At 41.7% G+C, this 20,625-nt stretch overlaps 1 protein-coding gene across 7 annotated transcripts in view; it reads right to left on the minus strand.

Annotated features, from left to right (window-relative positions):
* The window catches only part of LOC148034664 (uncharacterized), a 131,150-nt gene that overhangs the window by 62,384 nt on the left and 48,141 nt on the right, over positions 1-20,625 (minus strand). For all 7 annotated transcript variants that reach the window (XR_015691104.1, XR_015691106.1, XR_015691102.1 and 4 more), the window contains 3 exons: positions 17,816-18,163; positions 17,530-17,630; positions 17,246-17,437 (listed from right to left, as the gene is read on the minus strand). Coding sequence is in view for 2 of the 7 variants with exons in the window: in XM_087679615.1 (XP_087535741.1) it covers positions 17,246-17,437; positions 17,530-17,630; positions 17,816-18,163 (641 nt within the window). In the remaining 5 variants the exon portion in view is untranslated. The remainder of the gene's footprint in view (positions 1-17,245; positions 17,438-17,529; positions 17,631-17,815; positions 18,164-20,625) is intronic.

The following is a 20,625-nucleotide window of genomic DNA, read 5'->3' on the forward strand; positions in this document are numbered from 1 at the left end:
CAAGCTTCGTCCAAGATAGGAGCATCCTAGACAATGTATCCACCTTCTTCAATGCCAAAGAGTGGGCTCAACCTAACGGCCAACGGGTGGCGGTGCTTCTTCTAGACTTTGAGAAGGCATGTGATAGGGTTGATTGGGACTTCTTGCAGGGCACCATGGCACCACTAGGCTTCCCTTTGTGGTAGATTAGTAGTGTGTCTACACTTCTTAGATCAGCTACTACCAGCAGAGTGATCATTGAGGTGTGGCGAGGGGCGAAGTTTCAATTGGAGTGGTCTATTCATCACAACTGCCATCTATCCCCCTACCACTTCTAACTCCATGGAGGTGATGTCCTATTTCCTTTACTCAAGTGTGGGTGGCCTAAAGGGCCTCTAGCTACCAATGAGGACTGAGACAGCTATTGGACTCAAAGTATGCCTAGCACTAAAGGTATTCTACAAGGCAAAAGGTGCAAAAATCAACTAGCAAAAATTAGTTTGTTTTCTTACAAACCCAAATTCTAGCACCGAGTGGGGCACCCACTTGGGTTTCAATGAAACTTGACATCACAACAATCTAGCTGTTCATTCCAATGCCTAGTTCATCTCTGCCCTGATCCTCGGTGTGTTTGCTGCATTCATTATTCATTCATTCTTCTCTTACTCTTAAGTTACTCTTCACCTTTTTATTCTAATGTTCTATCATTGTGTTTTCTTGTATACTTTTTAAGTATTTCTTTACATGGCATTAAAGGCATCAAAGCTAGATACTCTCTGAAGAAACTTAAGCCTTGATCTCAAACCTAGACATCAAACACAAGAAAAAACCTTCAAGGGAAGCTGGCTTCCAACACATCAACACCACTTCAATCTACAAAACAACCATTGACAAGAACCACATAGGAGTGGTACTCACAACTAGATCCCAAACATTCCAACACGAGGAGAATCATCTAGCTACTTTGCCATTTGGACACTTCCATCTATACGAGATCTCACGGTTTGATTCTCATGCATTGAGCCCAACAACTTATTGAAGGTCACACTATTCATCTCCCTTTAGATTCTATATATAAATCTAAATATATTGCAAAATCGTCAAAGCCTTCAGCTAGGATGGGCCCCCCGATGTTCATCAAGTTTTGCATTTTCTACACAGTTTGATATTGGTTTTTCATCTACATATATTTCATCTTTTGCATTCCCATTTCCCCCATAATCTCAATCTACTCCATTCACTTCAATCCCTTCTACACCACAATTTCCAATCCCACCCTTCTCCGCTGCTTCTACACCTTCATTCACACTCTTATTCACACTACCATTCACACTTCCAAATGTTCAACCACACACCACACTAGAGAGATCTTCAAGCATAGGCACATCCTTTCCCTATAGGTCCTCTGCTTTTGCACACACAAATGATGGAGGTGTAGTGGTGGTAGGGGCTCATCCCCAAACCAAGCACTTTTGGGATTGTGCTCACATTGATTACCTACCCAAGCATTCCCACTCCTGAGTGTAAACCAATACACTTCCAAATGTTCAACCACACACCACACTGGAGAGATCTTCAAACACGGGCACATCCTTTCCTATAGGTCCTCGCCTTTTGCACACGCAAATGATGGAGGTGTAGTGGTTGTGGGGGCTTGCCCCCAAACCAAGCACTTTTGGGATAGTGCTCGCATGGATTACTTACCCAAGCATTCCCACTCCTGAGTGTAAACCAATTGATACCACAATTTGCCCACATGGCATTACCTAGTGGACCTTCTGCCTATGTCCCAATGCCACAGCCAATAGTTGCACAAGGATTTCAGATTCTGCCCTTCATTGGCACCTTATAGTATCCCTAATCCTATTCCTACCTACCCATCCCATCCCTCTTACCCAACACCTCAAAGTTCTTACTATTGAGCCAACACACACTTCACAGCTGATTAGCATCTTTAAAACAGCCCCAAAACATGCTTAGTAAAAGAAAAACACAAATTTGGGCGCGGTTCAAGAGAGTTTCATTGGTCCCCCAAAACCCTACTTTTTTGGGGCACTCTTCAACATCTATAAATAGATAGGCTGCCCACCATTCAGCCTAACCCTTTTTGGCAAGTTTCTCACTCTACCATGCAGATTTCAGCCACCAGCTATCTATCATCTACTATCCAACCATCACCCACTACAGCCCATCACTATCCTAGGCAACCTATTTTCAGCCATCACCTTGTTGTTTCAAGATCTCCATCTTCTATATCATCATAGCATCTGATCAGCTTGCGTTTTCAGCATCTAGTGCCAAGTGAAAGGTTGTTGCCATCTCTCCCACCAAGCAACTACTATAGTACCTAAGTTTTTGTTGTCCAGCAAGCCATCTACATCAGCAAATACCTCTCCTATTGTCACCTTAGTTTCCTATCACTGGTGATCAACGTTTGGTGTTTCCTGTACTTCCACACTCCAACTAGTGGGTACTGCACTTGGGATCTATCTCCGGTGGACGTCACTCTCAGACACTACATTGCTCTGTCCTTGGGCATTCTATATACTCTTACATTCATTTACAACATTCATTCACTTCAAAGTTTCTTATCTCTATGTTTGAGTTTTTGAGTTTTTGTGTTTTGTGTTTTGTATTTTGCATTTATGGTTTGAGTTTTGCTCGTCTCTGTTTGAGTCTTTGTGTTTCAGTCTTGGTCGTACATGTTGTGTTTTCTCAATGCAAACCCTAGCATATCTTCACATGGTATCAGAGTCGATGCTCTTCTAAAGAGTATCCTGCGGTGATTGCGCAGGCTAGTCTTTGCACGAGACTCGCATGGAACTCGATTTTGACTCATAATGTCTCACACACCTTCTTCAAATCCTATGATGCCCTGTCAGGCTCCTCCATCGTTGGAGACTCTAAGAAGGTATTATGGTCTCGAGGAGGAGGTAGATACACCTTCACCTTTACCATCTTCTTCTCGTTTTGGTCATCTTACAGATGAAGAGTTTGAGGAGCACTTATGCATCACGTATAGTTCGCTTTACACTCCAACGAGTGCTACTACTCCATTTGGAATGATTAGTGAGATTGGCCGTCCCTCTGACTTTGAGAGACATTTGGCATGTCTAGCAATCCATCTTTATCTCAGCCAGGCCACCCCTTTTGAGTCCTATGAGCCAACATCCTCTCTTGTTTCTTCTTTTGATGTGTAGGATCCAAATGATTTTCGCTATGTTAACTTTAATAGACGAAGCTCTTGGAGCAAACACCCTTCGTAAAGTATATATCGTCAAGTATATATCTACTATCTCTTTCATTTGAGCGAGTAAACCACACTTCTTAACTCCCTCCCATCCCACCACTATCTTCTCTACATTCTGATCTACTCACATCCTCACTTCAAAATCTTGGATTACATTTCACTTCCACTCAAAGCACACTTGAGATTGGATCTTCCATCTCCACCCCTAACACTTTCTCTTGCCCCATCCCACCATCTACCTACCCTCCACTCACTCCACCTCTTGGTGCATCATTAGGGAAAATGCCACTTTACTACATCCTTTCACTCTGGGACGGTTGTGATAGCCATCCCCCTTACTACCACGAGACACTCACAAACCCTCTATGCAACCTTTCAGATGCAAGGATATCAATCCTTTGCTTATGAATTGTCGCCCCACATCCCTTGGGTCACTCCTATGGAGAGATTTCCATCCTCTGCTCCCCGTGTCCCTATCCATCCACCATGGGCTCCTCATGCGGTTACCATGCCCATACCCAATCCACCCATGCCCACATTTCGATCCACTATGCACACTTCTTGTATGCATGGTGGACACTCTGGATTGCTTCCCCAAGTGTACTCCACTACATCTCCCTATCCTCCTTATCCAACCTACCCCCATTACACATTCTCCATCTCTTAGCACTACCACTCCTATTGCAACGGCGAAGAATGCTAAAACCGGCCTTCCTTCCATGGATGGGTGGTAAATCCCTAATTACATGCTTCCCGAGGCTGCTATTAAACCCTAATTTCTGCTGTAAATTAGGGTTTACAGCAGAGAAATTTGCAATTTCTCAGCCTCCAAGGGTCCAAATGCTGAGATCTTCAAAGCAAGGCTGTGAAATGGCTAGAGAAAGCTGTTGAGAGAGAAAATTCAAAGTTTTGTCGCAAAGAATGACTGAAAATCAATCAAATGCAACTGCTGCCTTGCCACAACAGCATTAAATGCTATCACCTACAGCTGAGACATCCAAATCAGCTCACCTTGTACCTGGATGCAATCATCCAGCTGTGGAGGGTTCGAATCCGCAATCACCTCCTCAAAACTCACTCATAGCTAGCTGCAATGGCTGAAAATAGGCTAGCCATGGCTGCTCACAGCTCTTCCACATTTGCTACAGCAAGAATGATCTCATTTGTTCTCTTCTTCAGCCTTTTACCAGCCTGTATGGGCAAGTTTGCCGAGTGGCAGCCTTCCGAAATGGTTTTTCCAACATTATCAATCATTAAATATTAATTTTCATCCTTTAATTACTAAAAATTAATCTAATAATTATTTTAGTGCCCAGAAAAATAATCTGACTGGCCAATAATTAAATTGGCTAGGCATCTTCCACTCCAGAGTCTCTGTGTGCCATCTTTGACTATTAGATCGGCGTTAGGTACCATTAAACGTCACATCTCTAGGGTCACCACAACTGACACTTATGGTCAAATGAATGACCTAGGTATGATCTAGACCAATAATTGACACCAGATACCACCAAGTACCTATGCAACATAACTTATAGCAACTTTTGCCTTTGACATCACGTGATTTTCTGGAGTCCCAAGCTCGTAAATTTACTCTAACCCCAATTGCACCTCACATGTGCAACATTTACTTAATCATGTGATTAAAAATTAATCCACATATTAAGTGAAGTTTCGAAAATACATTTTCTCCTGATAGCCCTCCCCCTTGAAATCATTGCAATCGTCCTCGATTGCATTGTCAAATGCATCAAAAGCAGAGTACTACATTGGAATTACCATAGGGCATCATAGTCAACACAACATTGTACACTGCTGTTTAACCATTCCATATGCCCAACATATGCTGAAAATTACCAGCCAACATAACATAACATAAGAGACACAAAATCTCAAAAACATTGCTAGATTATCATGTGACATGTCCATTTCTCGTGTGCTCAACTCATCTAGCAAAACCAAACCATAGTGTAGCGAAAACCAAACATAAACCATGGCTGAAACATCAATGACATCATAAGACATGTTGTTGTCCACAAAACCAGCTGAATATTAATGATCATATGCTGAAAACCAACATTTGATAATCACCCCTTGATGATCATTAACTGATGCTACACCAAGCATAACTAATGCCATACCAAGCATAACTAATTACACACCGAGCATAACAAATGCAAATGTACAGTTTCAGAGCTCCAGTGAAAACCATACCGATCTGCATACCAAACATAGTGACTAGTACACTAAATAGTGATCTCTTGGCAAACATACTGTTCAGCTACAGTACCATGAATGTATGTTGAATACATTCGAGATCAACTACTTCTAGAGCTGTCCATTACTAAGGAGCGGAGGTGCTAGCTCCCTCACAAGCATCGGGTAATACTTTGGACCTCTGCTCTGCTGAACCTAATTGAGCCCGAACTAAAGTCGGCTCTAACTGGAAAGCATCAAGGTTAAGTTGCAACAACTAAGGATGGTCTGCCAAGTCATCCTCCTCCGTCCATTTGGAATCCATTGGTGAATAATTCTGAAACTTCACCAAGTACCTTCTGGAACCCTTACCGCCAATCTTCCTCTCTTTGTGTGCCAAAATCTGCTCTGGTACCAATATTTCATCGAGCTCTTTAACCTCCGACTAAATTTCAGTAGATACATCCTCTCACACATCTCCATGAAAAGGTCTAAGCAAGCTCACATGAAAGGCAATGTGTATCCACCAGTGTGGAGGCAATTTCAGCCTTTAGCATGCATCACTGATCCTCTCCAACACTTGAAATGGCCCATGGCATCTCATAGACATCACTCTTTGCCCTTCATCTTTTTCGGCCATGCCTTTTCAAATCGCAGCAATACATAATCGCCCTCTCCAAAGTGCAAAGCACGCCTATGACGATCAATTGCTCTCTTTTGCTTATCCTGTGATCTTTGAAGCACATACTTAAAACCTTTTGATAAGCTGCATCCATGCTTTCCACATAGCAATCAGCCTCAAAGATCTTATCTTTTGTGTGCAAAATAGAGGCTACTTTCTTACCACCCTCTACCACCTCAAAGGGAGCCTTACCAGTGGAACTATGCACTGTGTTGTTGTATGCAAACTCAACCAACGGCAAATAATATTCCCATTGTGCTTTATGGTCTAATACATAGCACTTCAAAAGATCTAACATTGTGGAATTTGCCTCCTCAAACTAACCATCAATTTGTAGATGGAAGGATAAAGAGAATTTCAGCGTTGTGCTCATGTTCTCAAACAATCCTTTCCAAAACAAACTTGTCATCCATGGGTCACAATCACTAATGATCAACTCTGGTATACCACGATACTTAAACACATGCTGCATAAAAAGCTGTGCCATATGATCAACCTTTATCTTTTTCCTCACTAGAATGAAGTGGGCCTGCTTACTGAACCTGCATATGATAGTCCATATCCCATCATTTCTTATAGATGTGCGTGGAAGCTCAAAGATAAAATCCATACCAATGCTCTGTCAAGGCCTATTGGGAATAGGCAAGGGCTACAATAAAACCCGGCATCTTCTGCCTATCATACTTCAACTTTCTGGCATACTATACATGTCCTAACAAATTGCTCAACATCATGCCTCAAAGCTGGCCAATAAAAGAAGTGCTCAACTGCCTTGACTATGGCATCAATACCCCTATGACCCGCATAAGGAGAATCATGACTCTCAGTTATCACCTTGGCCCTCAACTGCTTTGTGACACACAGTTGTCCATGCATCATCAGAAAGCCCTCTCGAAGTACGAAATGATCATGCCTCCGGCCATTGCAAAGCTAATCATAGACATTTCCAAAGTCAGAATTAGTAGTATACTGATCCTTCATGGCATCCAACTCAGTGTGATAAACCATACTAACAACCGACAACTGAGGTTTACGTGATAGTGCATCAACCACTACATTCTTTTTGCCATCTATGTACACAATTTGAAAGTGAAACATAGACAAAAAGTTTGCCCACCGCATGTGCTTCTCAGATAACTTCGTTTGAGTCAAAAAGTAGCACAAAGTCTGGTGGTCTGTCTGCACTGTGACATCAGCCCCGAAGAGATAGTGTTTCCATGTGGAAAGTGCATGAATTACAGCCAAGAGCTCTTTCTCATAGACCTGCAAATTCCTCTCTGCACCATGGAGAACACGACTCTCATAAGCAACCACACGGCCATCTTGCATTAAAACAGCCCCAATGTTGTTTCCACATGCATCACACTGCACAACAAATGACTTCCTGAGATCGAGTAATACAAGCACAGGATCTGAAGTCATCTTTTCTTTCAATGCATCAAATGCTGAAATTTCCACTGCTATCCATCTGAATGGCACATTCTTCTTCTGCAATGCATGCAATGGAGAAGCAATTTCAGCAAAGTTCCGTACATATTTCCTGTAGAACGAACATAGACCCATAAAGCTACGGATCTCATGAACATTTCGAAGATGTGGCCATGAGCAAATTGCCTCAACTTTAGCAGGATCCATACGAATGCCATCAACCGATACAATGTGGCCCAAAAAGTGAATTTCATGCAAAAAGAATTCACTTTTCTTGTCATTAATCAACAACTGATGCCTACGCATCTCATTGAATACCATGGCCAAATGCTTACGATGCTCGGTCTCATTCTTCGAAAAGACAATCATGTCATCAAAAAAGTGCCCACAAATTTCCTATGTTGCCAAAAGATACAATCCATCATTTTGTTAAACGTGGCAGGAGCATTCATAAGTCCAAATGGCATGACAAGAAACTCATACAAACCAAAAGATGTTCGAAAGGCTATCTTGGATACATCCTCGGGCCTAATCCAAATCTGATGGTAACCACTTTTCAAATCTATACGGCTGAAAATGGCTACCCCCTGCAATCTATCCAAAATATCATCGATCCTAGGGATCGGAAATCAATTCTTTATCGTGATTTTGTTAAAAGCATGATAGTCAATGCACATACCCCATGACCCATCCTTCTTCTGCACTAGAAGCACTGGAGAGCAAAACGTAGATGAACCGGGCTGAATCAGCCCTTTCTCTAATAGCTCATTTACTTGGCTCATAATCTCCTCTTGTTGGGCTGCATTGACCCTGTAAGATGGCTTATTAGGTGGGCTATTGCTAGGGATCAAATTTATGTTATGATCCTCAGGCCTTTCAAGTGGCAAGTATCCCCGAAGTGATTGAGAAAAGCAATCAGCATACATTTGCAAAAATGACATGCAATCTTTATCCAAAGTAGTCACATTCCCAACATTTCCATTATCACTTTTATCCTTAGTGAAAACTAAGGAAGCTGAAAGATGATTTTTCATTACTTTGAAAATAGCAGAAGCAGATACAACAGGGACAGATTCCCCTTTCAATTTTACATCCAAAGTATGAAGTTTGCCTCTATGGAAGAGGATCACAATCTTATCATGAGTATCAATCACTGCATGCACACAATGACACCAAGGCGTACCAAGCAAGACATCAAATCCTTCCAATGGAGCAATAAAGAACTCTTCGCTATCCACATAACTTTGAATGTGCAAACGAAGCTTTCCAATGATAGAAGTGACCAGCTCTGCATGTCCTTTACATGCCATACCAATCTCACCCATGGGCCCCATCTCATCCTCTCTAATGCCTAAACGGGTTGCCATATCAAGAGAGATGAAATTTGACAATGCCCTTGGATCAAGAAAAATCAATGCATGCTGATCTTTGATTTTGCCCCATGTCTTGCAAATTTCAATACTATCTTGATTAGGCTAATCTTCCACTACATCAAGCACTAAACCAAGAATGGTTTTGCCTTTCTTTCCCTTATTATCATCATTTTCCGCTTGTTGTTTATTAGGACAACTGCGTGTCATATGCCCTTCCTGTTCACAAATATAGCATTTATTTGCAGCCATAGCTCTAACGTCGTGCATAACTTTTCCCACTCTTTCTCTATGATTTGTTTCTCTTTCCAGCCCTATTTTCAGATCTGCCCTGATTTTCAGCTTTATTTTCAGATTTACCCTTTTTCTCAGCCTTTGTCTCTTTGACATGTGACTTGGCATCATCGTCGTGGAATCTTGTATCCTTTCCGCGCAGCAATGTGTCAGCTGTAGTAGCAGTTTCTATAAGCTTAGACATGCTGGAAACAGTGGACTTAATGCAAAAATCCCAAACACCCTTTGGCAAACCACAAATATACTTCTTCACCTGCTCATGGAGGGGTACTATGCGATAAGAAGTAACTGGCAGCAATGCATCCCAAAACTTCTTATTATACTGATCCAAGTTCTTGCAGTCTTTGGAATTCAACTGATTCCAAGCTGTCATAATGTCTACTTCAAAGGTACTTGTCAACCAATTTGAAGCAAACATTTGCTTGAACTAGACCCAAGTGGTAGGTGACTTCACTTGAATAAGAAGAGTAGACCACCACTGCAATGCATTTCCCTTCAAAAATGTGGCTACCTTGTGTATCTTAGATGCCTTTGTAAAGTTGTCTCCCAAATAGGCTGCATCAAACTGCTGAATAAAAACAAGTGCTTTCAACCTATCTTTGTGCACCACTGAAAGGCTCAAACTTTACACTTTTGCCACCTTCATTGTAGTCCTTCGGCGGACCTATGGGAGTCAAGTTATCATAAATGGGCTACTGTAAAAAGGGTGCATTGGCTGTATTTGCATAAAAACCAACACTATCTGAAGCACCTACATGACCAGCACCAAATCCTTGTGCTGCGACAATCCCTGGGGGTGCCGATACATATCCATATGGCCCGCTTTGTGCCCCAGGCATCATGCCTATGCTGCCATACATGGGATTAGGCATTCCACTTGCATTACCCGGATACATTGGGTGTTGTGAGCCATGCATTGGCTGCTGCATACCATAGGGATCTGTGCCATACATTCTCATATGCGGTGCCTGTCCAACCATAGCATGAAAAATGGTACCACCACCAAAGTATCCTTGCTATCCCATGCTTGCATGTGCATAATTGCCTTGCTGCCCATGTTCCCATGGATTGGCACTACCAAAAAACTGTTTGTGCTTATCAGGCATTTTGGACTCTTCTAAAGAAGGCTTAGGCATTTCCTTCGGTTCTTGTGGCTATCCCAAAGCTGTTGAAGGTGTCTTCTTCTCTTTGCCTTTGTTGTCCTTCTTTGGGGCATTCAAGAATCGAGTAAACTAGGAATCCTTTGCCAATTCAGCAAAAATATTTGTTGTTTTACACATTCGATCCTTGAAGCTATCATCAAATTCTTCATCCCCTTGCTGATCATCAACCTCTTTATGCATTGAAGTGTCAACATTTGGGTCATTTCCCATATATTCAACATGCTGTCCATGCTAAGAACCATGCCCAACATCAATCATTGCATTTTCCCCTTCACCACCTGATTGACCAAGGAGTGATGCATGCTCTCCACTTGATCCCGTATCACCATGTGAAGACATGCTTGCTGTAATTCACTACTGAGAACAATTTCAGCAATAATGCAATAGTCCCAAGTTGCAATCAAGTACCACGGGCTCACCAATTCACAGGATTTGATAGTATCCCGACAATGGAATGCTGAAACCAGCCTTCCCTCTATGGATGGGTCCTAAACCCTGATTACAACTTAATTACAGCAGCAAACAATAAATGCAAATCTAAAAATACAAATTTACCTACCGATCTTGGACAATGCACACCCGATTGGCCCCAAAAGTGGCGCCCCTTTCGGTATTTCTTTAGCTTTATTGAAGAAGAAGTTAATTTACAATGGGATTCCCCCAATCCCCTTCGCAATCCAAACTCCCCTTGCTATCCAAAGTGACAGCAAGTCTTCAATCCGTTTTGCCCCTTGATTTGGGCACTTAATTGGCCTTCACCCACTTCATAGACGATGGAAATGCCCCAAATTCAATGGCTGGCTAGTCCTCCACCTAAATTTAGCTCAAATTCACCTTCAACCTTGAAAAAATCCAAGTCTTGGAGCTTCCAATTTTTGGCACGCTTCCCAAGGCTGTTGCTAAACCCTAATTTTTGTAAATTAGGGTTTATAGCAGAGAAATTTGCAATTTCTCAGCCTCCAAGGGTCCAAATGCTGAGATCTTCAGAGCAAGGTTGTGAAATGGCTGGGAGATGAGAGAGAAAGCTGTAGAGAGAGAAAATTCAGAGTTTTGTCACGAAGAATGATTGAAAATCAGTCAATGCAGCTGCTGCCCTGCCACAACAGCATTAAATGCTATCGCCTATAGCCGAGACATCCAAATCAATTGTCACCTTGTAACTAGATGCAATCGTCTAGCTGTGGAGAGTCCAAATCTGCAATCGCCTCCTCAAAACTCACTCGTGGCTAGCTACAATGGCTTAAAATAGGCTAGCCATGGTTGCTCACAGCTCTCCCACATTTGCTACAACAAGAATGATCTCGTTTTTTCTCTTCTTCAACCTTTTACCAGCCTGTATGGACAAGTTTGCCAAGTGGCAATCTTTCCGAATGGTTTTTCCAACATTATCCATCATCAAATATTAATTTTCAATTCTTAATTATTGAAAATTAATCTAATAATTATTTCAGTGCCCAGAAAAATAACCTGACTGGCCAATAATTAAATTGGCTAAGCATCTTCCACTCCCGAGTCTCTCTGTGCCATCTTTGACCATTAGATTAGCGTTAGGTACCATTAAACACCACATCTCTAGTGTCACCACTGACACTTATGGCCAAATGAATGACCTAGGCCAACTAATTGACACCATATACCACCAAGTACCTGTGCAACATAGCTTATAGCAACTTTTGCCTTTGACATTCCGTGATTTTCTCGGGTCCCGAACTCATAAATTTACTCTAACCCCAGTTGCACCTCGCATGTGCAACATTTACTTAATCATGTGATTAAAAATTAATCCACATATTAAGTGAGGTTTCAAAAATACATGTCCTCATGACAAATGCCTTCATGGATAAGATACATTTTAACGGATCGAATTTTACCACTTGGTCGAACTTCATGCAACAAGTGCTTGAATCTCAAGGACTTTGGGACCTCGTCATTGGTATGAAGATTGTGCTAATGAACCCTCAATAAGCTCGCCCTGATCGCATTCGTCAATGGAAAGCCCGCAATGCCACATCTAATGTTGAGTTAATGCAAGCATAGTTGTCAGGTACGAAAAGTACGGTACAGTACGGTACGATAAAATATGGTATTAAATGGTATCTTAAGAATTTATAAGGTACAGTACGATATTAGTACGAAAAAAATTTAACTTCATTATTTTGAACTATAGATGATAGAACAGATATTTAAAGTCTAAATAGCAATGCTACTGGAGTATATAAGATGAATACTTGAGGGTAACACGCCAAAACCTCTATGGCATATGCCGCACGCGCAACATGCACTACAACTTACAAGTACATACATAGGAGCAGATACATCATACATAAATGATCATACAAATAAGAGGCGTGTATGCTTGAGAGAGAGAAGGTTCAGAGAGAGAGAGAGAGATGAAATGACATGAGATGCTTTATTAACGTCTACAAGAGGCCAAAATGACCTGTGAGACCAACAGTTACCAAACAAACCACCAAAGTTTTTGGTAAAAGATTTATGAATTTTGTTATGGTTTTGTTTGGCATTGCTAAGACTAAAGTAGCTATCGATGGTACATTCACTAATTCGTGTACTCTCAGAAGGTACATTAGGCCAAGCTATCCTCTGGCCTAGTTTTATTAGCAATGTGTACTAATGCTTTGGGTTGGGTGGTGCAAAATGAGCTGTGAACAAAGGTAAAATCAATAGGATTAAGCTACTTGATGATTCTGGAATGGTGCTGAATTTATTTATTGATAACACTAACATATTGTGGAAAATGATGGGACATCAATTAGAAACGTTTGGAGCTACTTGAATATCTTATGTATGGCCTTTGGCTCTAGGATAAATCATAACAAAACATGTATGAGGAGTGACGAATCTAATCAAGCTTCCACCCCCTTTCTTGGTTGATCGATCAAGGCTACAAAATCACCACCACCACCACAACAACAACAGTCAACAACCCAAACCACCACCAACAACAACAACCACGCACCCAAAAAAAAGTGCTTGTTTTTTTGTACGAATTCGTACGGTACGGTACGGTATAAACCGTATAGTATGAACCAGTTCGTACTACGTACGAGTGCAACTATGAATGCAGGGATTATTTCTTAAGTTCCGCTCTCAATTACAACATTTTTTCCTCACATCTAAGCATTGAAGTCATCTCATTGGCCGCTATGTGCTCGAGGTCGCACTCAACATATCAATCTTGATTTTGAGCTTTAGGAGTTTTCCATTAAGAAAGGGGACGATTTGGAAGTCAAGTTGGCCGAATATCAGTGGTTACTCGTCTACTGTCAAGTCACGTTCTTCTTGAACAAATTGCTCGATAAATACTTCCATTTTATCCAGCACAGTATCTCACTACCTAGATTACCCACCTTCTACAAGTTTGAGTGTTAGTTCTTACGTTATGCGAGGCTGCACGATCAAGTCCATAAGAAGTCCTCCACACACATCCATTCAGAGGGGCGAGAGTTGGTTGCCTCTTCTTCAGGAGTGAAAATCAACCATAGCAAGAACTTGCAAGATGTGAAGGCAAGGCAAAACAAGAGTGACACCACTTCCTATGACGGAAACAAAGAAACACGACCCCTTTGGCAACAAATTCCTAAGAAAAGTAGGTTTTGCACACACTGCCAAAGGTCGGGCCATGTGGACGAGGAGTGTCGTACCAAGGCCCAATGTCTTCCTTCTAGAAAATCACAATAGACTGCTGCAACTACCTCCACTCCGACTGGATAGTCCAATGGGACTACGCCTCCCGTTGCTATGCCATCTACCCTAGCAACTATTGGATATGTGGCACGTAAACAACCTCAACAACCTATCTCCTTCTCTACTCTTAAAGGATTGGCTGATTGGTCTGCTAGTGACTCACCTATTGCACTTTATGTATCCATTCCTAGGGCATCCACTACACCTTCTAGGACCACCTCGCTACCTCGCCATATGGGATGGTGGCACACATTTAGCCTTTCTCTTTTTAAACTTCTGTTGCATACTTACATGGTCATTGCATTGCACTTAGCTTTTGTTGGGAATAAAGGCCTCGTGCCTTTAAATGTGCTCGAGTGTGAACACACCCTTAGCACTTGTACTTACACATATATATCTATCTAAAAACCTAAAGGTACTCTCTCGTCATTCTACCTACAAATGTGCTCACTCTCGACTCTACACTCTCTCTGTCTCTCACTGTGCATAACAACTGTCTGTCTAGATCTCCGTGCCTAACCCGTCACTACAAACTGGTATCAGAGCCACCGTACTATGACTAAGAGACATAATCTGCTACCTGATCACTCAAGACCTCATCCACCAAAGCTATTGACCAAGCTCCAAAGTGAGAAAACTAAGGGAAGAAGACATGGTTTAGCCCATCTGGTGGTGCAAGTAGGTGGACTTTGCAACCCCTCCATTTGCAAACCACAAAGATCCCCACCTCTAGGGGAACTAAAACCCTATCTATCCTGGCACTCTCATGTATGACCACGAACCACAACGGAAAAACTCTTGTGACATAATTTGTGCTGGCAAGGGAATGTGCAAGGAGTTGGCACTACCGCAAAACTAGCGGCAGTGTGAGGGGGGAAAGGTAGGCTATGGACGAGGAGAGCTAGCAAGGGTGTGGAGGGAGGCTACGGCTAGGGGGGGAGGCTAGGGAGGCACTAGGTGAAGGAGCTCCATGCACATGTGTTTGTTTTTGCCCCGCATGCGCGCATAGGGGGGGGATATGCTACTCTCTCTTGTGAGGCGGTATGGTGGCTATGAAGGGCGACTCTCTAGCGGACACCTGTCTCATGGCCCCCAGACCTTCGTTGTCGAGGCTAGGGCAATGGTAACATGTGTGGTCTATCTTGTCTCCTCCCCCTCTAGCATCATTGAACCCTCATGAAACCCTCATCATCAACCTACAGAACCACCTGTTGAGTCGCCCTTGTACCAAAGAAATACACTCCATGGCTCACATCACGTTCAGCATTCTACTCTCCCTATCACTATTTCATACCCATCTTGGTGTCTCTACAACAACCACAAACATAGTCGATTATGCTTGTAGATATGTGTGAACATCTGAATACCAATACTTTTGAACACTAGGTACACTACTCATTGGGAGATCATCTTGGGTCAATTTGAGGATATATTTCATCCTTTCTCCATGTGTCTAATACAAGATTGGTAAAAGCTAATACGATCTTTGCACTCGTCGAGCAAATCCCTGAATTAAGGGAGCAGCCTAGCTTTGGAAAGGGTGCATTGGAGCATGTTTCAATGGATCATTGGCAATTAAAGAGCCTCAAATCCCTTATATTCTCTCTCAAAAAGACATTCGGTACATTGGTGATGCGGACCAACATTTTTGCACTATCTTTTCCAAGTGCTATCTTTACAAATCATTATGGCATATACTAAGAGAACTCATTGCCCCACATGGGCCATTATTTGTATTGACACTCAAGATATATTACATGGAGATTGGAAATAGGACAGCTTAGATATTCTCCTCTCCCATTGAGTTACACATGCCTCCACCCTAGATTCAAGTGCATGGAAATCATTTATCATAATTTATGGGGCCTAGCTAACATGGTTTCATGCAATAGAAGCGTCCATCTCTGTTACAGAGGCCATCTTTGGCACAACCACAACAGCTCAAGACTAGGAAAATCAAACAATTAGGGCACCTATTCATATACAGATTCTAGAAGGAAATTTCTAGAGAAGCACACTAACATAGCTTGACAAAAGTGGTAAGAAATTCAGGCAACTAGCATCAGATAAAAGAAATTTCTCAGCAACACTTTAACCAAAATTAGGAATCCGGGGAAATGGACAAAAAAACTAAGCAAGCACAAGTGAAAAAGCTAGGAAATCGTTGTTTCCTATGACCATGCTAGCTAAATCATTGAAATGGTGGTGGAAATGCTTGAGACACATTTGGAAAAAAACAAGCTACCCCTTAAGCAAAAAGTTTTGCTTCGATGTTGTTTGATTGGTGTATTGCCAATTAGAGGTTTCCTAAATAGATGCAAGGTTGATGTATTACCAATTGGAGCTTTCCAAGTGAAAAAGCCAGAAAATGGTTGTTTCCTACGACCATGATAGTTAAACCATTGAATTTTTTGAGAAATTTTGGAAAAACAAGCTAGCCCTTAAGCGAAAATTTTTGCTGTGGCATTGTTTAATTGGTGTATTGTCAATTGGAGCTTTCCTCAATAGCCGCAAGATTGATGGTGCTTCTTGCCATCATAGATATGGTGCTCAGCAAAAGGCAATCCCCACCTGTTGTAAGTTCGATCAGAACCTCGGGATTCTCTGCATCAGATCCATTCACATTGAGTATTCAGTGTCTTTCCATAAATTCTTCAAATGTTTCCAGCTCTTGAAAGAACAAGGTCAAGACTTCCAGATTTTGGCAATTTTTTCCTTTTGCTCCAATACCTGCCTACCATTCAGAACCATATAAACCACCTCATCTGTTCATGCATCCAATATGATGATAATGTGAATTTTAAATCTCCAGTTGAAATCTCTCTCACTAATGGGACTCGGGAACAACAGCTAACCAGCACTTGAAGCTCTTTCCCACTTTTGTTTTGATCCCTAAATTGGGAGCTAAGACTCCGCATTTTGCTCTATGAATCGACACTGTCCCCCCCCCCCCCCCCCCCGGAAAACCAAAAAGAAAAAAAGAAAAATGTGTATGTGTGGACATGTGCACGCAGACACATGCTGATGAAAAGCAATACAAAGAAGAAGAGAAACTAGTACATATGAAAACAGCCAGTATCATATCAAAATGCATAGGAAAAGCATCATATAAACATGCATATGAAAGCACAAGGCATTCTTTGAAAAACCTACTTCTTAAAGAAATAAGATTTTTTACCCATAATATCAGGTGGAGGATTCTCTGGTAAATTTGACAAGAAGCACTTCTTCAGATCAGTAAGTTGCAAAGGCACAAAATAAGCCTGATCTGAAGGGATAAATGGATTCATCGATGAATAAAATAAGAGAAATTGATCGTGTCCAAGCATTTGATGGTCTCCAATAACAACATTCTGGAATTTTGGCCAAGCTGATAATAAGCAGGTAAGTTGTCAAAATATAGCAGGTATGGCATGTCCAAACTGATAGAACCGTGAAAAAGGCATAGACTTTCCAATATACCTCTTATTACTTCAAGGGTCTCTGCACATAAGACAGCATTTTGCTCTCCATTAAGTTTAGCCAACAGAACCCCCTGACCACCTGCCACTATAGCGAACTGCCTGCAACATGCCAGAATTTGTGAGCCCTCAAAAGCTGTTGTTCAACCAGGAGCAAATCTATACAGTGGACAACAAAATCAAACAGATAAGGACAGTAAGAAAAACAGCTCATAAACAGAGAACAAAAAAGTAATCAGACGCAAATAGCAGGAACAGGAAACCAAATCCAGGGACCAAAAGCTCACAATGCCACTGGTGCATCTTCAAGCTCATTTCCTGCAATAAACTTGCCATTCCTGACCTTCTTTACATTGCCATCCCAAAACCCAACAGCAAAATCATGAGTCAACGTTCCATCACTCCCAACCACAGACAATGTGCTTGCTAAATATGATATGGTTGTGGTGGGGTCCAATGGGATGACTGTCATATGTGAGATCAGGTCAGGACATAAACCAGGAGGAAACAAGCTGTTGCAGACTTTCAATCTGGCTTCTATAGGAATCTTTTTCCAGCCACAATTTGGGCTGTATGTCTTCTCAGCATCATAGTACTGAACAGGGAATCTTACAAAATTCCATCCAGGTCTTAAGCTGCAGCATCAAAAAAGCCATATTAGTATTCTCTATGTGACCAAAAAACTGACTCCTACAAGCTGAACACAGCGTTATCAAATCAAAGGTTTGCTCTCTAACAACCTTGTTTGTAAAGTTGGAATAAACAACTCTGTGACTCACTGGAAATAAAACTAATTTGATTAGACGGAGCATCTTGTGCATTTCATGGCAGTCAGATACATAATGACCAACCAGTTGTTTCTTCTACAAACATCCAGCCATTTGACATGAAGTGAGGCAAACTGGTGTACCCTAGGACAGCGGAATACCAGCAAACTTGAGAGTTGACTCCTCCAGCAGATTTGCTACAGGATTGATGGATGTTCTACCATTTTAAAGGATATGGATGAGCATGCAAGCCATGACAGCCTAGCCATTGGATGCAAATAGGAGTTTTCAGGACTCTTGTTTACTTCTTTGTGCTCACAACTTGTATTCTTGCAGGTTGTAACAACTCGCCTATGAAGATGGAGCAAAGCATCTCCATCATGGTTGCTGGGAAGTGCAGAAACATAAACACGTTTCGGAGTCGCAAAGCAGAGTTTTAGCTTCAGACCAGAACAGGAAACAGAATATATATTCATTTTTAGGAATAGTTTTATGCCACACATACATTTCAGGGGTGAAACCATTTGTAACTTTAACCCTTGCATCAAGAACACTTAAATTCCTATACACTATAAATTGTACATGTAACATTATAAGAGATTTGGCAAGCCCAAACTACCGATGACAATAAAACCACAATACATGAGTTTCAAGAACTTTCAACATCTATTCTCAACATCAAAGACTGTCATGATACCATATGGACTCCAAAAAAAGATTTTGAGGCCTTACTTGTGAGTAGATGGTAAAATGGAATCCCACTAGAATAGGCAAGTTGTACAATAAATACATCACCCAAATACCAACGATCCATGAATTGAATCATGATCAACTATTAAGTACAGCATGTGAAGATATACTAGGATTTGCACTGCGAAAATGTAGATGTATGAACACGAGTAAAGCATAATAACTCGAATAGTAACGCAAAAAGACAAACACAAACAAAGAAAGAAAAACAGCTCTGAAGTGAATGAATCAATACTATAAATGATAGAAAGAATCTACAAGATGCTCAGAGCTGTCCAACATCCCCGGTGGCTCTCATGGGAGCAGGCCAAGAGGGTAGTTGGAGTGTGATGTCCATCAGAGACCAATCCCAATTCCAGAAACCACCAGTCTAGAATCTGAAATTTGGCAAACACAAGAGTGTACTATATGTTGGAGGTTGGAAACTGATCATCGGAGCTGATAACAACACAGCAACAACTGTAAGGATGTGTGCTGATGCAAGGTGGCCTACAAAACAACAAAACACAAGCTGAGAATTGCCGCCTAAATGCTGATGTGGCAGTCCATGCAGGCCTGATACAAAATGCAGCGGTCTAGCACTTCCTAAAAGCAAGGCGAAATAGGAAAATGGGCGCAAGGTGCTGAAACAATCGTGGCTGCAGTTGATGATGGTTGGACAGCACATGTTGATGATGTGACAACAATCCCATGAGGCTCAACAGCCATTGGAGATGGGACACAAGTAGAAAACAATGCACCAACAACAATAGAGAGGTTGTGAGCTTGTGTAACCTACAAAACAAGGACTGAAATGGGATGGGCTGAAAGGTGGGCAGCTTGTCTATTTATAGATCCAGAATGATCCTCCCAAGTTAAAGTTTTGCTTATGGGACACAGAAACTCTCTAGGAACGTATTTCTTTTTGAATGAAAGTTTGGTAACATTTCAATTTTGGGACTATTTAAAAGAGCTAATTAGTTTGTGATGCATTTTTATACCCAAGACTAAAACCAAAAGGAGACTGTAAGAAAATCTCAAGCCCATTTTTTCCCCAAGGAATCCCACCCCAAAGCAATCAATGCATCAAACGAAGGGTGCATGTGGGCTGCCCAATGGCCTACCAAGACTACAAAGGCGATGGTTATCTTACCAAGGGAGCCCAAGTAATCACTCCTGAGAGGTCAAGGCATTGGACAAAGGGTGCTCCTCAGCTACCCACAAGCTAGCAAGATCCACAAAGGCAAATACACCACATGACTCTCTCTCTCTCTCTCTCTCTCTCTCTCTCTCTCTCTCTCTCTCTATTTGGGCTATACATTGATGAGATAGCAGAGTTTATTCAACAGCGAGCCGGTGGAGGTATAGATCTCAGTGGAGCCACAGTTCATATCTTACTATATGCAGATGACATTGTGTTGGTCTCAGACTCAGCTCAGGGATTACAGCAGCATTTATTAGCATTGGATGATTTTTGCATACAGAGAGGCATGACAGTGAACCTTGGTAAAACCAAGGTTCTTATATTCCATACATCAGCTCAGATACGCAGACAAAGTATTTTCATGGCAGCAAGAGGGAGTATTGAGGTCACTGGATCA

This window comes from Lygodium microphyllum, chromosome 6 (genome assembly GCF_053477565.2).
Source record: "Lygodium microphyllum isolate KBCC chromosome 6, Lygodium_microphyllum_v1.1.10, whole genome shotgun sequence".
In the NCBI taxonomy this organism is placed as follows: Eukaryota; Viridiplantae; Streptophyta; class Polypodiopsida; order Schizaeales; family Lygodiaceae; genus Lygodium; species Lygodium microphyllum.